At 36.5% G+C, this 20,280-nt stretch overlaps 1 protein-coding gene across 3 annotated transcripts in view; it reads left to right on the forward strand.

Moving 5' to 3' along the window:
• Window positions 1-20,280, forward strand: part of AGPS (alkylglycerone phosphate synthase) — a 150,985-nt gene that overhangs the window by 120,644 nt on the left and 10,061 nt on the right. For 2 of the 3 annotated variants that reach the window (XM_055289829.2, XM_055289831.2), the window contains exons 17-19: window positions 4,485-4,574; window positions 12,217-12,316; window positions 14,699-14,756. In XM_055289829.2, the coding sequence (XP_055145804.2) occupies window positions 4,485-4,574; window positions 12,217-12,316; window positions 14,699-14,756 (248 nt within the window). The remainder of the gene's footprint in view (window positions 1-4,484; window positions 4,575-12,216; window positions 12,317-14,698; window positions 14,757-20,280) is intronic. The other variant, XM_055289830.2, reaches the window with a different exon arrangement.

Raw genomic sequence — 20,280 nt, forward strand, 5'->3', positions numbered from 1 at the left:
TCAAGTCATCAGCCTTTGAGTAGTAGAAATAGTTTGGCAGCAGCTGGGCGCGGTGGCTCACACCTATAATTCCAGCACTTTGGGAAGCCAAGACGGGCAGATCACGAGGTCAGGAGATTGAGACCATCTTGGCTAACAGGGTGAAACCTCCTCTCTACTGAAAATACAAAAAATTAGCCGGGCCTGGTGGCGGGCGCCTGTAGTCCCAGCTACTCGGGAGGCTGAGGCAGGAGAATGGTGTGAACCTGGGAGGCAGAGCTTGCAGTGAGCCAAGATCATGCCACTGCACTCCAGCCTGGGCGACACAGCGAGACTCCATCTCAAAAAAAAAAGAAAAAAAAAAGAAATAGTTTGGCAGCTATTCATAGTGGTCTCAAAGACCCTTTTTTAGTATGAAATTAGTTTTTATTTTTAACTAAAAATAAATGCTTAACATCTTTCCAAAATCAAAACTAAAGACGAATACTTAGAAAAAAAGGTGGAAACATATTTTTCCTTCTCTGGAGAAACCAGTAAGGCAGACGTTCTAACGGAGCTTGTTTTTTTTCCACAGGACTAGTCTGTGCAAACAGAATCTCTCTCCAGCCCCTTTTCTATGTCAGTTCTGTCTACTTGGCAGGAAAAACCTAAACAAACCCCAAAACAACCCCTCCCCACAAATACAACACAAGACAAGGGACTTGAAAAGTTGGGGAAAACCTTTTAACGCGTCTAAGACCATTTTAGTGTTTAATTCCTCTCCTTGGGTATCTTAGCCAGTTTGGCCTGCTATACAGAGCACCTTAGACTGGGTAGCTTAAATGTTCTTAGACAAGAAACAATTATTTCTTACAGCTCTGGAGGCTTGGAGTCTGAGATCAGGATGTTAACATGGTTGGGGTTTTGGTGAAGGCCTTCTTCCTGGTTTTATAGAGGGCCATCTTCTTAGTAATACCTTTACCTGGAGGAAAGCAGAGAGAGAGAGAAAGCAAGCCCTCTCATATCTTTTTATAAAGCACTAATCCCATTTATGCAGCTCCACCCACATGACCTAATGACCCCCCAAAGGCCCCACCTTCTAATACCATCTAATTGGGGCTTAGGATTTCAATATATGAATTTTGAGAGGGACGCAAACATTCAGTCCATATCACTGGGACAGTGGGTTAGTGCAATGCTACCTCTTAAGAGTTAAAGAATTTCCTTGTCATCAGTTAGTACTGATGATTGACATCTTGTTTTTTTATTCTTCCAACTGTGGAAGCTAATGTGCAATTTTTTTTTTATTTCTCTTCATCTATTCTTTATATATACTTGCATATTTATTTAATTGACACACTGATAATTTCTGTTTTATGCAGTTACACATTTGTTTTCCTTTAAAACAATTTCTTCAGCTGAAGTTTTAATAAAATTAATGGAAGGCAACTACATTTTTATGTAAAATTTACTTGTTGACAACCATTTAGCAATTTTCTTTTTCTTTCAAACGTTTGGCTAGCTAGAGGCCATGTTTGCAGTAGCCCATGGGATCAGGGTCTTTAACTTTTACACATTATTAGATTATTGGCTTTTTCTTATATGAGCCACTTAAGGGACTACCGGTCGTACTAGTTTTTGTGTATTCCTAAGTGTCTCATCCTATTGTGTTCTATCCCATCCCTACCACAATGGCTGCACCTGTTAGGTTCTCAATGAATATTCTTCATAGATTCTTATAAATGAGCTTGGGAATAATTTGAGAGTACAGTCTATAAAAATAGATATCTTAAGGGTTAGAGATATAAATTTTTTTTTTTTTTGGTTGAGATGGGGTCTCGCTTTGTCACCCAGGCCAGAGTGCAGTGGTGCTATCACAGCTCACTGCAGCCTTGACTGCCTGGGCTCAAGTGATTCTCCCATCTTGGCCTCCTAGCTAGCTAGGATCCCAGGTGCACGTCACCATGCTTGGCTAATTTTTTTTGTTTGTAGAGATGAGGTCTCATTATGTTGCCCAGGCTGGTCTTGAACCCCTGGGCTCAAGCGATCCTCCTGCGTTGGCCTTCCAAAGTGCTGAGATTATAGGCATGAGCCCCTGTGCCTAGCCAATGTTACAGATTTTGGAGACACCAGCAAGTCTTCTGATTAAAACCAAGAAAGTGGATACAAACACTTATAGATAGTATGGAGTGAAGGGAAAAAAAGAAGGCCTAAGAAAGAGGTCCAGGGAACCTCAACATCTAAGGTTACAAACAAAACAAAAGGTGGCAAAGTGTATTGAATAATAATATCTAGAGGATGTAGAGGTAATCCAATGATGTGAAAAAGCCCCAGGGAAGTTTTTTTCAGGGAGGAAATGGTCGAGTGTTAAATTTGCTAATAAGTAAGAATTTGAAAGTATGCAGTTATGTTTCTGTCCTATAAAAGGATTGATCCAAGTGGACTGTGTTAGCCTTTGATCAAGTTCTGTGAGAGAATACTTTCAGAAACCTTTCCTTAAAAATCATTTACTGAAAGTGTCCCATTGCGGGTTATAACTGTTCAGTCTGGTCCTTTCTCCATCTCCTTTTCATTATTCAACTATCAGTGAGGGTTTAGATATAAGGAGCTCTTAATATTTTCCTGTTTACTATTGTATTTAAGATGATTGGATACATTTAAGTGCATTTAAACTGAAATGCAGTTCACACAGTGGCATAACTTGCAAAGGACTGTAACAGCAGATGATTGTATTCTTAGATTTTTTTAGACTACTTAGCTGTAGCACTTAAATTTCATTTTCTAGAGCCAACATAAAGAACTTGTTCCAAAAAAAAAGAACTTACTACTTTTATAAATTTGTAATATACGTTAACTCTTATAAATGTTAAAGCTTAATGGATTTTATTTATATTTAAAGATTTGTTTTATAAGGTGTATATTCAAAATAAAGACATACTAAATATCGGTCATCTAAATGTTTTATGAGATATTTTTTCAAACGTGCATTCTTGCCCTGCATAAGTGATGCATGGATAACATTGATAAGTCATGTATACCTGCAACTCTCATAAATTAAAGAATTTAACTTAAGAACATTGTTTTATAAAATTAGAATTTATAAAACTTTCAGATACTGTATTCATAAAAATAAAAAATGTGACATGCTAATAAGACACTAAAGCCCTTTTTGTATTTATATTTTAATCATATACTGTTTGTTCTTATTGACAATATGGATAACTTTTATAAAGTATGATCTGTTTAAATGCTACTGTTTTTATCAAATTGGTTCTCATACAGTCAAGTCTGCATCTTGAGACTAGAGATAAGCCAACCTTTTGAGTTTTTCTGGTATCATTTCAAGTCTCATGATGGTAAACAAATCAAGGTTTAAAACACAGAATCGGTGTCATTATGTGACCAGGATATTTATTGGGGAATAAAATGGGACTTTAATATCAAATAGTCCAGCATAGCACATTAATACTTTACACAGTTTGTCTTCAATAGATCTTTGTCAAATTGGATTTCAGCTTGCGAGTAAGCTATCAAACATTTGCTATAACATCATGATTATAATTTCTTTTGAAAGACAGTGCCTTGCTCTGTTGCCCAGGCTGGAGTGCAGTAGTGCGATGTTGGCTCACTGCAACCTCACCCTCCCAAGCTCAAGCAGTCCTCCTGCCTCAGCCTCCTAAGTAGCTGGGACTACAGACATGCGCCACCTTGCCCAACTAATTTTTTTGATTTTTAGTAGAGACAAGTTCTCACTATATTGCCCAGGCTATTAACATCATGATTATTAATTAATCATTATTATTATTATTATTTTATTTGAGACAGAGTCTTGTTCTGTTACCCAGGCTGGAGTGCAGTGGTGCAACCATGGCTCACTGTAGTCCTGCCCTCCTGGGCTCCAGCGATTCTCCCACCTCAGCCTCCTGAGTAGCTGGGACTACAGGTGCGTGCCACCATGCCTGGATAATTTTTTAATATTTTGTAGAGATAGGGTCTCACTGTTGCCCAGGCTAGTCTCAAACTCCTGGGTTCAAGCAGTCCTCTGGCCTTGGCTTCCCAAAGTGCTGGGATAACAGGTGTGAGCCACTGCACCCAGCCTGAGTTATTTCTAAATTAAGGAAAACTTCTTAGACATGGGTAAAGATTGGTATTCATGTAACCTAGAATTGAATTTTCATTAACATCTTTATAGCTTTTTTTAAAGCTCTTAAAATCTTATAATCAAATTGATTTTGAAATCAGGCTTTCCTAAATGTAGGAAACCACATTCGGGAGACTTGAGTATGTTCTTGTGACTTTCTGTTTTCCTTAAGTCAAAAAAAGAAAAAACTTTCCTTTTTTTGAAGTTAGGAATGGAGGGCTCAATTTGAGTGATGAGGGCTCTTTTCCATTCTTGAAAGGACAACTATGAAAGCTTTAGCTAAGAAAATGTCAGACTTGAATGATGCCAGATTAACCAACGTTTATTAGCATTTGTGTAGTTCTCACTTGAAAACTTAATATTGTATTCATTTATCTTTTTTTAGGGTGGTAGATCTCTGTAGAAATGTAAAAGAAAGAATAACAAGGGAATGCAAAGAGAAGGGTGTTCAGTTTGCTCCTTTTTCTACATGCAGGTAAGTTTTAAAAATTGTTCTTATACTTCTTATTCTGAAAAAAATGTTTTTTTAATCAATGGGGGAAATATAATTTTCCAGCTGAGAAAAAGCTTCAGTCTATTACTTTTGGCCAGCTTTCCTAACCTTCACTTACCACCTTGTTAGGATTGTGCCATTGGAATTTTACAGCAGTCCTGAGCCTTTTAGGAGTAGGACACCCTTCTGTGAGTAAGCCTTCCCCGCCATCTGGGTGGCATGGCAGTGAAGAGCCAGGCGTCTGGACTCCTGGAAAAAGAAGAGGACTACTCTACTCACTGAAACTATAAATTATATAGTCAAGAAATTATAAATTATATACATACTCAACATGACTCTGAAGAGTGAAGGCAGTGTTTTGTTGTTTACTAGTAATTTAATCTCTTCAAGCTCTAATATTATCAGTAAAATAGTGGTAATGCCATTTCTTCATGGGACTGTTGTGAAAATGAAATGAGAAAGCATATGAAAAACTGTTAGGTTCTGCTGTAGTATTGTTTTGACATAATTACATTAAGCTTGAGGTAGGTAATCCATACTAGTATTAGTAAGGAAAATTTGTATATTTGCCTTTCCTTTCCAATGACAGGTCCTCGTTAAGGCATTCAGTTGTTAAGCTTACTTGCTCCTTATAGCATGATAATTTGCATATATTTGTTTTCCAAGACTAGAAATATTTCTGTATTCTGTAAACTGCTAATTGTGTGTGTGTGTGTGTGTGTGTGTGTGTTTGTTTTTGTCTTTTCTCTATCTTTTCCATTGTCTTATCTTGTACTTTCCTAGTGCTAGTGTTGTGTTTCTTAGTTTTCCTTATTGTTCCCATTGGGAAGAGATACCCTTTAGAATTTGCTAAATTGCACTTCTGCAAGGTAAGAAAGTAAAATTCTAACATGAGATCTGAGGAAAGCATCTTTCTTACACCTTAAATGTTCATTTCAATCAAAAGGATCTCTTTTGTAGTCGTTTCTGCTTCTTTGTGGGAGAGACTGTCCAGGTTTAACAAGCCTTGCAGAAAGTACCAAGTCATCTGTATATTAACATGTTTTAAACAAGTACACTGAGGATAGGATCAGAGATTATAAAAGCTGAAAAAGTAGATTTTAGAGATTATTTGCTGGGCATTCGAGATATCTGAAGGAAGGGCAAAGAGAGGTCTTGTTCTCTGTAGTAAAAAGCTTACAATGGGATTAAGCTAATGTCGACATAATGGGTGTAAGAATGTCATGTTACTTTTAATTTATTTTAAATTTGGGGGTATCTTTAACAATGCACCTTTTAAAGTCCTTAAAATCTAAGAAAAAAATTTTTGTGTTTATATTATCAACCCAAACTGATGCTTCTTCATTTTTCTCTTGATAACCCAGTCTTTTAGCAGACAATCAGCTCTCTTTTATTGTAATCCTGAAAACAAATCAGACATAATAATCCAAAAGCTATTTGTTACCATTAGATTGTGAAACATTTTAGATAGTCAAATCTGTTCTTGTGTAGTTGAGAAATTTTTATTCCTTTGTTTTGTCAAATGGTAACTTAATAGATTTTACCCTTCCTCCTTCTTCCTTCTGCCCCCAAGTTCCTGTTCAACATCTCTTAAGAACCCCACCCCAGCTGTAACATTATGAAACTATCGTGATAAACCACTACCTATGGAAAATGATTAGGAAGTAAAATATTCTGCCTTAGGGCACATTCTGTAATTACACTTAAATCTAGGTTCTTCAGAATGTATTCATGAGGCCTAAGAATCTTCATTCTGTATTGTAGATAGGTAGAATTAGTATATTTAGACTGAATTGGCCATGTCATTTTTATTAAGTAGCAGTAGCTATGTTTTAAGAATGGTTTTCCTATAAAAGGTTATATGTTCAGTTTCTGTGACCATCTTATAAAATCAGAATATGCAAAGCCTAGTTACTTGAGTGGCTTTGATAAATAAGACTTTTATAGTTCTTATGGCTCATACGTGATTAAACTAACATTTAATTAGAATTTGATTTCAGTTTAGTTTGATTTGACCTTCTTAGTAGTGGCTAAGGAGATTATTCCATGTTGAATGTGTGAGATGTATTTTTTAAACCAATTTCTTATCAGGTGCTATGCTCACTACCTGGGTGATAGGATCCATACTCCAAACCTCAGCATCACCCAGTATTCCCACTTAACAAACGTGTGCATAGACCCCTTATATCTAAAATCAAAGTTGAAATAACATTTTACAAAGCTGTTCCAAAGTTATTTAAAAATAATTATGGATCTATTTAAAATCAAGGATCCTAAGAAAAATAACTCAGGTGTAGGGTACATTTATTGAGTTCATTTATTTCATTTTTGTCCATTAAAATGTACTTTGTACATTGGAATAGAAATTCCAGTCCAAACTTTTCTGAAGAAGTTATATGGGAAGTAATTGCTAGTCATTGAGTCTAATACAAATAAGGTACTCCAAAAAGTAGAGAGCACAAAAAAATTTTTTTAAATTAAAGAATAATGTAGTGACTTTGACAACCACGCTGTTACTTGTCCAGATGATTTTGAAAGAGGTTAGTGTTTAAGTGTCTTAAATGATAGAGTTGATCTATTGTAAAAGGTGTTAGATCTAAGTCACTTTCTGAAATGGACCCAAATTAAGGTATTCCAGAAGGTGTTTTTCATTATTTGGACTTGTCTGAGATACTAATCAATCAGGCCCATCAAGCTTTGTTATGACTTCAGTAATCTGTTCATCTACTGAAAACTGAACTGTGTAATACATAGATGCTGGATTTGTTGAAGGATGATAATGTGCTATTAATGTTTAGTTACATCAATTTATGAATGTTAGTGATTCTCTTATGAGTGATATATATTTTACTAATTTCTGCAAGTTCGTTTCATTAATTTATCCTTCACATTTTATTTGAATTTGGTTATTCCTAATAATAGTGCCCTTATAGTTAAAATGGTTCTCCGTTGTTTCTTAAACTTTGTATATATGGTACTTAAAATGTAAATATTCAAGGGATCTTTTTTTATGAGGATGAATTAACACTAGAAGAGAAACACAGCTGGCAAATTGACAGTAGCATTGTTAAACAGTTCATTTCTTCTGTTCTGAGGCACCTAACATTTGGCCTAAAAGGCGATTAAAATTGTAGATTAGATTCTATTTGTATTGTTTAGTTAAAAAGAGTATTTCCTCTGCATTTGCTCCTTCTGTTAAATTAAATTCTTTGTGGGAGCCTCTGTAAATTGCATATGGAGATTTGACTATGATTACCTTACCTCCCTTTTAAATGCTTTCCTAATTGCATTTTGAAAGCTCAGATATATATTATATATATGATTTAATAATCTAACATTCTTGATATCTTTTGTATATACACATTCAACATGTATAAATATTGAGTCATAGTATTTTAAGGCTGTGTCACTGCATTTGGTACAATCATCCTATTTGTTTTCCAAAGGCTTACTAATTATTAATGTAAACTTAGTGAAGATGCTATATTTCACTCAATCTGATCATGTTTGGTATTTGGACATTCCTCCCATTTCTTAGTTTTTAATTCTCATATCTCATACTTATTTCTTTTAACTTTGAGGGAGTTTGGAAAACTTAACTGATCACCACGTTTCATCTGGTTTGTTTAGAGACTGACTTTAAGTGCAGTATACTTAGTTTTTTAAAAAAGAATCCCTCTTGGCCGGGTGCGGTGGCTCACGCTTGTAATCCCAGCACTTTGGGAGGCCGAGGCGGGCGGATCACGAGGTCAGGAGATCGAGACCACGGTGAAACCCCGTCTCTACTAAAAATACAAAAAATTAGCCAGGCGTGGTGGCGGGCGCCTGTAGTCCCAGCTACTCGGAGAGGCTGAGGCAGGAGAATGGCGTGAACCTGGGAGGCGGAGCTTGTAGTGAGCTGCGATTGCGCCACTGCACTCCAGCCTGGGCGACAGAGCGAGACTCCATCTCAAAAAAAAAAAAATCCCTCTTGATGGAGATGGGCCAATTGGAGAAACATTTACATTGCTTTTAAATTTCTAATTTTGGGGGAGGTGTAACTAGACTTAAAAAAATAGTATTGTACAAATAGTTCTGTGTACCCTTTACTCATCTTCCTCAAGTGCTGATATCTCATGTAATTATAGTATGATTATCAAAACCAAAAAATTAGTGTTGTTTCAATATGATTACCTAACTCACAAACCTTTCTTTATCATTTGTCCCACTGATATCTTTGTCTTTCATAACCTTCATACATTTGAAGAATACTGGCCAGTTATCTTGTAAAACATCTCTCAGTTTGAGTTTGTCTGATGTTTTCTTGTGATCAAATTCAAGTTACACATTTCAGCAAGATTACCTCAGAAGTGACAGTGAAGTGCTCTTCATGGTAGATCATATCAGAAGAAACATGATATTTATTAAGTCTCATTATTGGTGACATTAACTTAGACTACTTGGTTAGGGTGGTACTTGCCAGGTTTCTCCAGTCTACAGTTACTATTTTTTCCCATTGTATTTAAAAAAATATCTTATGGCTGGGCACAGTGGCCCACGCCTGTAATACCAGCACTTTGGGAGGCTGAGGTGGGTGGATTACTTGAGGTCAGGAGTTCGAGACCAGCCTGGCCAACATGATGAAACCCCATCTCTACTAAAAATACAAAAAAATTAGCCGGGCATGGTGGCAGGTGCCTGTAATCCCAGCAATTCGGGAGGCTGAGGTAGGAGAATCACTTGAACCCGGGAGGTGGAGGTTGCAGTGAGCCAAGATAACACCACTACACTCCAGCCTGGGCAACAAGAGCGAAAATACGTCTCAAAAAAAAAACAAACACAAAAAAAACCCCCAAAACCTTAATGGGGAGAAACTTTGAGACTATGCAAATACCCTGTTTCTTATACCATCTCCTAATCACATCAATATCCCACTGTTGATTCTTGATTACAACAGTTATTGTGATACTTGTAAATGGTGATTTTCTATTTTAATCATTCATTTTACATTTATCAATTGGAATTCACTGTAAAGAAGAGCTTTCCTCTCTTCTCTTTTTCTGCCCGCCCCCCACCCCTTGCCACTATCTATCTGTCTGTATATCAGTCTATCAGTAGGGACTCATAGACATTTTATTCTCTGGAATATAGCCATTATTGACATTATTCACTTTGTTGCTCAGATTTTCCCAGTGTGGCTATTGGGAGTTTTTTTAAGTTGGCTTCTGTGTCCTTTTGATCTGGGAAAGTAGGTTTTTGAAGAGGAAGAAAATGGGCGCACATACTTAGGAAGAGTCAGTGATTGAGGCAAGGTGAGTAGCATGTGAGAAGATATGAGGCCTAGGGAGAAGGAAAAGCAGGTCTGTGTGCCACAGAGGATCTGTGTTTTGTAGAGTTGGTGCTGAGTGAAGATATGTCTCCTCAAGCTTTCACAGCAGTGATAGCCATTGCTCCTTTGATACTGGTTTCTTCCTGAAGTTCTTTGGTTTTTCTTATTCCTAATATCAGAATTGTAGTTATTTTCAGCTCATTTTCCCCTGCTTTGTTTCCTTAATCTTTTTGTCCATCTGGTTCCTCTACTCATGGATGTCTAGCTTTTTTTACTCTCCTTTGTTATCTCCTGGTTGATTTCTCCTATATCTTAGTAATATTGGCATTTGTTTTACCTAGAACAATATCTTATGTTTCTTTGTCAGTCTCCATTTAGGTATGCCTTTCCAGAACACTTTTCCCAATCTGACCTATCCCAATTTTCTTATTCTTTGTATAGACTGATTTTTAAGCTGCATAAGCTAATTGATGGTGTCTGTCTTTATGTTCTCTCAGCATTCTTCAATCTTGTTTGTCATTCTGTATCTTTAGACTATGTCATATTTTGGCTATATATAGCTTAGAAGAGTTTCTTCTAGTGCATTTAAATTATCTGTGTAGAAAAAAATATTATTGATATTTATGTTATTGTCATTTATTTTTAAAGTTATAGCCAGAACTGAACAGTGTCTTTGTTTTGGTCTCAACTGCAGTGATTTGCTTTTTTTCTACCCAAAATCTTTAAGTCTGTTGAGCCAGGAGAATCCAAACAAATGATGAGTTCATAGTATTGTTGCCAGAGTGTGACAGGAAGAGGGTCCCGGAATGATCCAGACCTCAAGAGAAGGTTCTTGGATCTCACACAAGAAAGAATTCAGGGCAAGTCCACAGTGCAAAGTGAAAGCAAGTTTATCAAGTAAAGGAATAAAAGAATGACTACTCCATAGACAGAGCTGCCCCAAGGGCTGCTGATTGCCCATTTTTATGGTTGTTTCTTGATGATAAGCTAAACAAGGAGTGGATTATTCATGCCTCCCCTTTTTAGACCATATAGGGTAACTTCCTGATGTTGCCATGGCATTTGTAAACTGACATGGCACTGGTGGGAGTGTAGATGTAGCAGTGAGGATGACCAGAGGTCACTCTCCTGGCCATCTTGGTTTTGGTGGGACTTAGCTGGCTTCTTTACTGCAAACTGTTTTATCAGCAAGGTCTTTATGACCTGTGTCTTGTGCTGATTTCCTATCTCATCTTGTGACTTAGAATGGCTTAACCGTCTGGGAATGCAGCCCAGTAGGTAGGTTTCAGCCTCATTTTACCCAGCTCCTATTCAAGATGCAGTTGCTCTGATTCACACGCCTGACAAGAGGACTTAATGTACTTTGAAGAGATTATAATTTGCCCATTCTTTATCAATATGGATTTTTTTAAATAATGAAAATTGACTTTAGTCAGTGTTTGCATGTCCATATGTATTCTATGCATTTCATGTTCCTGTCGTCAGCAGTGACGGAGCCAATGAAAGGAACCAAGTTTCTTGTTTTGAGTCTAATTTTGCCTTTTTCAAGGGGCAGATGTTTTGCATCACATCTGTTTACTGTGGCAGTACAAAATATAGTTTTCACTTGCACATATGGACCTCATTGTGTGGTCGTTTGGCAGGAAAACACGCTCTTGAAAAGTAGTGGAGTTGTACTATTTGTAGTATGGAAGGGCCTCAAATTTTGTCTTATACAAGTCACATGAAGAACTTAATTGTGCATAAAATTTGTTAAATAGCAGAAAGAGAAAAAGTTAGTGTTACTTTTATTGTCAAGATATGTATGTTTTTAAGTAATTTTGTTAAATGTTATTTTGATTATGCAATTTAAAACAATGAATACTCATACTTACCTGACTATATATATATTGTTTTCACACATGCTGCTGATAGTTTTCATTACTGCTAGATAACAAAACAATAAAATCAGTGAAAACAGCATTTCATCATAAAATGCTGATACAATGTGTAAAAGTTTTTGGGTTACTTCCCAATAGAAGTTTTAGTAACATGGGACAGACATGAAAAAGATTGAATATGTACCTATAATATTGACTAATTTGGTACTTCAGTGAAGGTAAAATTCTTGTTTTGCACTGCGTCCTCAGTTCACCTGTTTTGGCGGACAACTCTAAAGCAAGCCAATGTGTATTCCTTCCATGGAGTAGAGGCTGGGAAGAAACTGAGATTATATCTTAAACTAATCATTTGGGTCGTCTTGCCTTTAAGTTTCTAGATGTTGAATCTGAGTTCACTTAACTTAAAGCCCCTGTGGGGATTTTGTTTGTTTTTTAGGGTGACACAGACTTACGATGCAGGTGCATGTATCTACTTCTATTTTGCCTTTAACTACAGGGGAATTAGTGACCCACTGACCGTGTTTGAACAAACTGAGGTAATTTTGCATACCTGCATATAGCTTTTACAGCTGTTGATTAATTTCAATAAATTTTACTGTCAATTTATGAATTTTAATTTGAGTCTCTTTAATCACACATGGTTTGCCTAGCTGTTAGCCCTTAGAAATGAAAAGCATATTTTTTGCCCTGGCTTATGTACTGAATTGTGAGTCTAAAATTAATGTACTGTACACCTAGTCTGTGATTCTTTGGTTGTTACAGTACATAATAGTTGATTAAATTAAATAACAATTAGGAATTCATTAAATTAAATAACTATATAGGAATCTTAGATATCACTTTCACAGCCCACTCATTTCCACATGGTGGTTGCTGTTGAGATCAGCAGCCCTAATGCCCATGGTCTGTGTTGTTGTAATGTCATTCTAGATTTGTAATTTTTTTATATGCTACAGCTGCAAGTGGGTGCTTTGGGTTCATTAGCTAGCAGTTTCTATTACTTTCTTAAAGAGTGTCAAACTGTTTATTTTTATAAAGCTTTCTCTTGATAGCCAATATTTCTCCTTATGAGTATGCCTAGAGTTAAACAGACTAGAGTGTGGAGGATCCTGTAGGAAGCTGAGGTTTCTTAAAAACTCAGGTGTTCTACTGTTTTAACTGCATTGCAGACCTGCTAAAGCTAATTTCAGTAGCACACTTTTAGACCCAAACTATAGAAAGGGTTTGGTTGGCTTCCTCCTATGCCTCCTCTTTTTTTTTTAAGCAGCTTTTTTGAAGTACAATTCAAATACAGTAAGCTGTATATATTTAATGTGTACATTTTTGACATATGTATACACCTGCGAAACCATCACCCCAATCAGAATAATATTCATCATTCCCAAAAGTTTGAGTACTTTTTCTTCACTTTAGCCTTTCACTGCTTTAGTGTTGCCCTCTGGCTACCCAAATGTCCCTTCTGTGCAGTACCACAGAGTGAAATTGTTCCTTCTTAGTCCAAACTGCTGGTCTCCAAGTGCTATTGATCTCAAGTAGCTATTGCTTTATTTAAAGTAATTTGTTAGAGGATATAAGTTCTTAGAGCAGGGGATGGCATATGTATGATTCATTCGGAAAATCCTAAGTAATGAGGGTTTTTTGGAGATGAAGTCTCACTCTGTTGCTCAGGCTGGAGTGCAGTGGCATGATCTTGGCTCACTGCAACCTCTGCCTCCCGGGTTCAAGTGATTCTCCTGTCTCAGCCTCCTGAGTAGCTGGGATTACTTACAGGCGTGCACCACCATGCCCAGCTAATTTTTTGTATTTTTAGTAGAGATGAGGTTTCACCATGTTGGCCAGGCTGGTCTCGAACTCCTGACCTCAAGTGATCCACCCACCCACAAAGTGCTGGGATTAGAGGCGTGAGCCACTGCACCCAGCCGAGGGTTCTTATAGATTACTTTGTAGTGGGATGTGGTCCGTCTGTCCCACCTGGGCCCTCTCCTACCCTGGCCTAACTCCTGATGGTTTATACATACACAAATGAGTAATTTTGAGAGGCCCAAAGTACTATAGATATTTTACCTCGTAGCCATTATATATTCACGAATCATTAGGAACTGAAGGCGATTCCAGTTTCTGTCATCCTTTTTTACACTGCTCTTTAGTCATTCTATATTTTGTTACAAGTGTTTATCTTTTCTTACCTGTGTCCTCTATAAGGAGCTTGGTTAGAACCTTACATATTAGGGTAAAAAGAGATTTTTCTTTTCACTCTTAGGTATCCATAAGACTGACAAGTAATTTATCCCAAGTCATTGACCTAAGAAGTGTTCTCCATAAAGGCATTTATGGTTGATTTCTAATAGGTTTAATAAAGACTCTAATAGCTTTATAACTCTGATGCCCACTATATGATATTAAGCAAATAATTTAACCTATCTAAGCCTTATTTTTATCTGTGAAATGGGAGTAATTGTAGTTATTTCATAAAGCTATACTGAAAATAAGATACTGCAGGCAAATTACTTGGAACTTTTCTGGTACACTTATAGAAAGCAGTCAGTAAATGTTAGTCACTTTGTTGGTATAATGAGAGATATTTGTTACTAAGTAGAACCTGACTCTACATTTACAACTTTGCAGTTATTCATATTATTAACAATTTAGTGTGCTGAATGGTTATTTTGTCTTTTTTCCCTAGAATCTCAAAGTGATCTTTATAGACATTGTGACTATTCACTAGAAAAAAACTTGCAAAGCTAGGCTACTTATTCAATTGCTTTTTAAACACATTTGACCAAAAGGAGGAAAGTTAGGCTTCTAGTTTATTATTTAACGCAGGAAACATGTGCCTCCTTTGGGAGTTGGGTCTTTTTTCTTTCACTGCAAAATGAAATCTAAGTAGCAACAATTTGTTGTGTTGTTTCCAAATACAGGCAGCTGCTAGAGAAGAAATCCTTGCTAATGGAGGGAGCCTGTCACATCACCATGGAGGTATTCTTTTTTGGGAGTAGAATTTCTAATATTCTTACTTTAAAAAATATTCAGTTCAGTAAAATGCTAGGGAGAGACATGGTATGAATAATATGAGAGTCCTTGAGGTTTCTTTAAAGTTTCTATGTCTTTGAAATAGCTGTTACTGAGGTAGATAGTTAGGTTGTGGTAGTAGCCACTAGAAGCTTACTTTGACAAGCCTGCCTAGAAATGGAGCCCACCAACATTCTGAGGTCTCAGGGACCTCATGTTATCGGAGAATAGCCCAGCTTGCCTGGGAGGTACTTGACCATTACAGCAAACGTTTTTAAAGGATGATGGGGAAGAAAACCTACATAAATGTTTTTCAGCCACTAATGGAATGTAGCTGGTCATCAGTTATATAATATATTGAAGAGCTGTTTGTTCTGCCTACCCAAAGCTCAGCAAATTAATCAAGACAGGATATGAAAAAAATCTTTTTTCAAGGTTTTAATGCTATTTTGTTATTACTTGGTGGTCATTTTGGTAAGTATCAAGTGTTGTCAGAATTTATCACATCACCAAAAAAAATTATTACAATATGTCTATCTCTGTTACTAGCATGCTTATGAAAATAATGAGGCAACCCTTTAAAACTTAAACAATGGCCATTCTGTTATTAAAATGGCAATGTTTGAGGTTATCCACTTGTTCTGTATAATAGAAATTTGTTCTTAATATATCCCTCAATATAATTTGATGCCTAGGAAAATAGAAATGTGTAGATTTTTAAATAGTTTTTAGGAAGCACAATGAGAATAACCACCTAATTTAAAAATTCAACTGCTCTGGACTCCTTATATCCTTTTTTTTCCTGTTTAATTTTCATTCATAGCACTTATTATTATCTAATATGCTGTATATTTGTACTTTTAAAAATTTTCTCTTCCAACTGAAAAGTGAGAATTTTTGTTTTGTTTGTTGCTATATGGTAGCACCTAGAACAGTGCTTAGCCCCAGTCAGCCCTCCATACATTGATGCAGAATGAATGAAAGAATTCTGTTGGAAAAGGAGTGGACTATGGAAGGTGTGTGTCCATATCATATTCTTACAGCAAGGTCTGGAAAAGATTGCTAATGCTGATGAATAAAATAGACAGCTCCCAACGTCATTGTGTCAATTTAATCTTTTGCTATACTTTTCTCTTAACCCCCACAAATAAATTTTTAACTTAGTTAGCCAATAGCGTTGATGAGAATATGCTCCCCTCTCCTTTTTCTATTTATTATCCTTTCATTTGATGGTGGTTCTCATGAATGCTAGCATAACAAAAATTGAAAAGGGAGGGAAATGAATATTAGAAACCTCTCAAGTAGAATTAAAAGCTTCCGATGACTCTAAAAGTCCAAACCTAATTTTGGAAATCTGAATGACGAGTTACTTAAAGATACTTAGATTTTAGCACCTTCCTTTTAAATTTTCAGGAAGCCATATACATTATTTTAAATATTTTTTATTCTGTTTCAAAATGACACTGTATTAATATTCAGGGAACTTTAATATATATAAATATATCATGAATTATTCATTTGTTGTTTGTCTAAATTGATTACATGGGAGAAAGGAAGCAAAATGATTTAGCCATAATTACTTATTTGGAGAAAAATTAAAATATTCTCACTGTAGCCAACAAATTTGCCCTTTGGTATGTGTCAGCATCCAATAGTTTACTTTCTCTTTTAAAATCAAGAAATGTGGTTTCTGTGTTTATAATGGTAAATGCAGGGGAGAAGTGATTCTGCAAGAGGGTGATAGCAGATGAATCATATATATAACAAGGAAATAGAGGCTTAATTGTCTTTAGGTAATTGGTTATTAGATGAGCTGTTTCCTTAATTGTAGGATGATGTTCTCAGTTTACTCAATTTTTATACAGTGTCAGAAATTCTCTAGAAGTGGGAAATGACCAAATGACTGCATGCATTACAGAGGAAAACCAAACCAACAGTTTTTTCCTCGGCCAGTGACTCTGCTTCTTTAGGGTCTATGAGGAAATTCAAGTCCCTCTAACAGTGTCTATTTGTAAGATGCAGAAAGTGTAATATGGCAGAACTGCTGATTTTACTTATTCAGATATACCCCAGACACTGAGAGCTTCTTGGTAGGCTCTAACAGAGTCTGTGTAAACATACTTGAAATAATATATTCATAAAGCTGTCATTACAGAAAAAAGGAAATATGCACAAATTTAAAATAACAGAATTAAGCAACTCTAGTGCAAATCTGTTTGAAACCTGGATTTCATTTGTGAGAGCTATGGTAATAGTCCATTATAGTAATCAATTCACAGAAATAAAAGTTAATTAACAAATAGTTAGAAAATGTTAATTTATAAGATCATGTTTACTCAATTCTTGATCACAAGGCAAATAATGTAAATAGCTTCTTGTCTTTTTTTTTTTTTTTTTTTTTTGATACTGAGTCTCACTTTATCACCTAGGCTGGAAGGCTGGAGTGCAGGGGTGTGATCTTGGCTCACTGCAACCACCACCTCCCAGGTTCAAGTGATTCTCATGCCTCAGCCTCCTAAGTAGCTGGGATTACAGGCATGCGCCACAATGCATGGCTAATTCTTATATTTTTAATAGAGATGGTCTCAAACTCCTGATCTCAGATGATCCGCCCGCCTCGGCCTCCCAAAGTGCTTGTTATATTTTTTGATACAAAGTATGCTTAATACCTTTTAATGCTGTATAATCTGTTTTCCATATTATAAGTACTACTGGTCTACAAGGCAATATGGTTTCAAAGAAAGGCAGTCCTTCCCGTGAAGGCCCTTATAGTCCAGTAGAATAAAATATACCATTTCAAAAGCTACTGACAAAAACTGATGGGATTATATTATTGCTACTTTAAGGTAAGAGTCTGCCCTTTTCTTTGAAGAGCATTCAAAAGATGCCTTTAATAAACATGTAAATGCTATAGATGCTGAAACAGTGAAGAGAAAGGGGATAGAATAAAGGAAAAGAATTAACATTTATAAAGCTGTAAATATTTGCCTAGGTGTTCTGCATACTTAACCTCCTTTAATTCTGCTTAATGCAGTGGAATAGATATTATTCCTGTCTTTCACATGAAGATGCTAAGGTTCTGAATATAAAGTAACTGGCCCAAAAATCAGTAATAATTGTTAGTGCCAGAATTTGAATTTTAACTCAGGTCTTCCTGCCTCAGTATCCTTGTCCTCTTAATTAAAAGCCTAAAATGTCTGGAATGAGTAAAATCTAACAAGATTGAAAATGACAGGCTATGAGAAGAGACATGTAATTAATTTTTTTTTTAAATGTATATGGGCTGGGCGTGGGGCCTCACACCTGTAATCCCAACACTTTGGGAGGCCGAGGTGGGTGGATTGCTTAAGCTCAGGAGTTCGAGACCAGTCTAGGCAACATGGCAAAACCCCATCTCTACAAAAAGTACAAAACTTAGCTGGGCATGGTAGCGTGTACCTGTAATCCCAGCTACTCAGGAGGCTGAGGTAGGAGGATTGCTTGACCCTGGGAGGTTGAGGTTGCAGTGAGCCGTGATCACATCTTTGCACTCCAGCCTGGGTGACAGAGCAAGTCCCTGTCTCAATCAATCCATAAAAGGAAAATAAATATTATACATTACTATTTTTCTTTTAAAATATAAATCTGTTTCTTTAGTGAATTAAAATTTTAATTTCCTCATCATAGATATTTTTATTGTTTTCTCAGTTCTTTCCCATAAGTTAATTTTACTTTCTGGTTGCTTTTATACTTCCTGATTGTAGGTTCCTAACATGTCAGCAGTATCAGGTAATAGAACAAATGGCGGTCATATCATGTTACATTAAAGCTATGTGTATAAGTTATGTGCATTTTTCAGGTTCTAGGTTTATAGGCCTTCTTTTATTGAAGACTCCCAATTTGGTGAAATAATTTATTTTTAGGAATTATTGGCTTGAAGTTGAATCCAGCAAGGTTTGATGGCATATTAATTTATTTAGAGGTTTTGCCTCATTTGAATAGAAATCTTTTATGTCTATCCTATTTCTCGTATTTTTATTTTCTATGTGGTCAAAATATGACTGCATGGAAACAGACTCTGAAATACCTGGTTTTCTCTAGTGCTTAGAAAAAGAAACTTGATAAGTCTGAATACAAAACATACTTTAGGTATGCTGATAAAATGAAGATGCTTTCCCTTTTCTATTTTTTTCTCTTCTAAATTGCTAAATATTGGAGTCTTCCAGGGCTCAGCCCTCAGACCTTCATTTCTCTATATTCACTCATTTATTTGATGATTATCTCAAGTTTCACAATTTAAAAGACCATCTATATGCTATATGCTGTTAACTCCCAGATATCAAAAGGTAACACCTCTACACCACTACCCTAGTTGCAATCACTATCTTCTGCAGTAGCCTCCTAACTGGTCTTTCTTCCACTCTGCTACTGTATTCTCATTTCTCTTGCTGCTCAATTAATCTGTTAAAAAAATCAATGGTTTCTTCTCACATTCAGAACAAAATGAAAACTCCTTATCATGACCTTCAAGGATACATTGTGTATCCCTCTCTCTGTCCTCATATTTGATTACTTTGTACCTCTAGCAGCATTGGCCTTCTTGCTATTCCTCAGACATACTAATCCCTTTTCCCATTCGAGGCCTTTGCTGTTTGTTCTCTCTTTTTATAATGCTCTTTCTTTTGTCCTCTCCTTCAGATATTTGCATGGCTCACTTTCTACCATTGTTTAGGTCTCTAATAAAAATGTCACCTTCTTAGAGGGATCTTCCCTGTCCTCTTGTGTAGTTTCTGTATTCCCCATTTGAATTAAATTCATTGAGGTTAATGACTTTATCTTGTTTGTCACTGTATTTCTCACTCCCTAAACAGTGACTGGCTGCTCGACATAGTTCAACATCATAAATGCTCAATGAATATGTTAAATGAGTGGATAAGTGCATGCCCAAATAAATGCTCAAAAAATTTGAACAGTTTTGCAAATTCTCAAATAGCTCTGAATCTTGCATATTAATCCTTTTTTTTTTCCCCCCAGATGGAGTTTTGCTCTTGTTGCCCAGGCGGGAGTGCAATGGCGTGATCTCTGCTCACTGCAACCTCTGCCTCCCGGGTTCAAGCTATTCTCCTGCCTCAGCCTCCTGAGTAGCTGGGATTACAGGCTCCCGCCACCACACCCAGCTAATTTTTTGTATTTTTAGTAAAGACAGGGTTTCACCATGTTGGCCAGGCTGGTCTTGAACTCCTGACCTCAGGTGATCCACCTGCCTCGGCCTCCCAAAGTGCTGGGATTACAGGCATGAGCCACCACGCCTGGCCGCATATTATTCTTTTATGTTAGAACAGCAGTAGTTGGCTGTGGCTCACACCTGCATTCCAAACACTTTGGGAGGCCCAGGCGGAAAGATTGCTAGAGCCCAGGAGTTTGAGACAGTCTGCGCAACATAGCAAGACTCCATCTCTACAAAAACTAAGAAAAAAAACTAGCTCACTGTGGTGGCACATGCCTATAGTCC

Source organism: Symphalangus syndactylus, chromosome 8 (genome assembly GCF_028878055.3).
Source record: "Symphalangus syndactylus isolate Jambi chromosome 8, NHGRI_mSymSyn1-v2.1_pri, whole genome shotgun sequence".
In the NCBI taxonomy this organism is placed as follows: Eukaryota; Metazoa; Chordata; class Mammalia; order Primates; family Hylobatidae; genus Symphalangus; species Symphalangus syndactylus.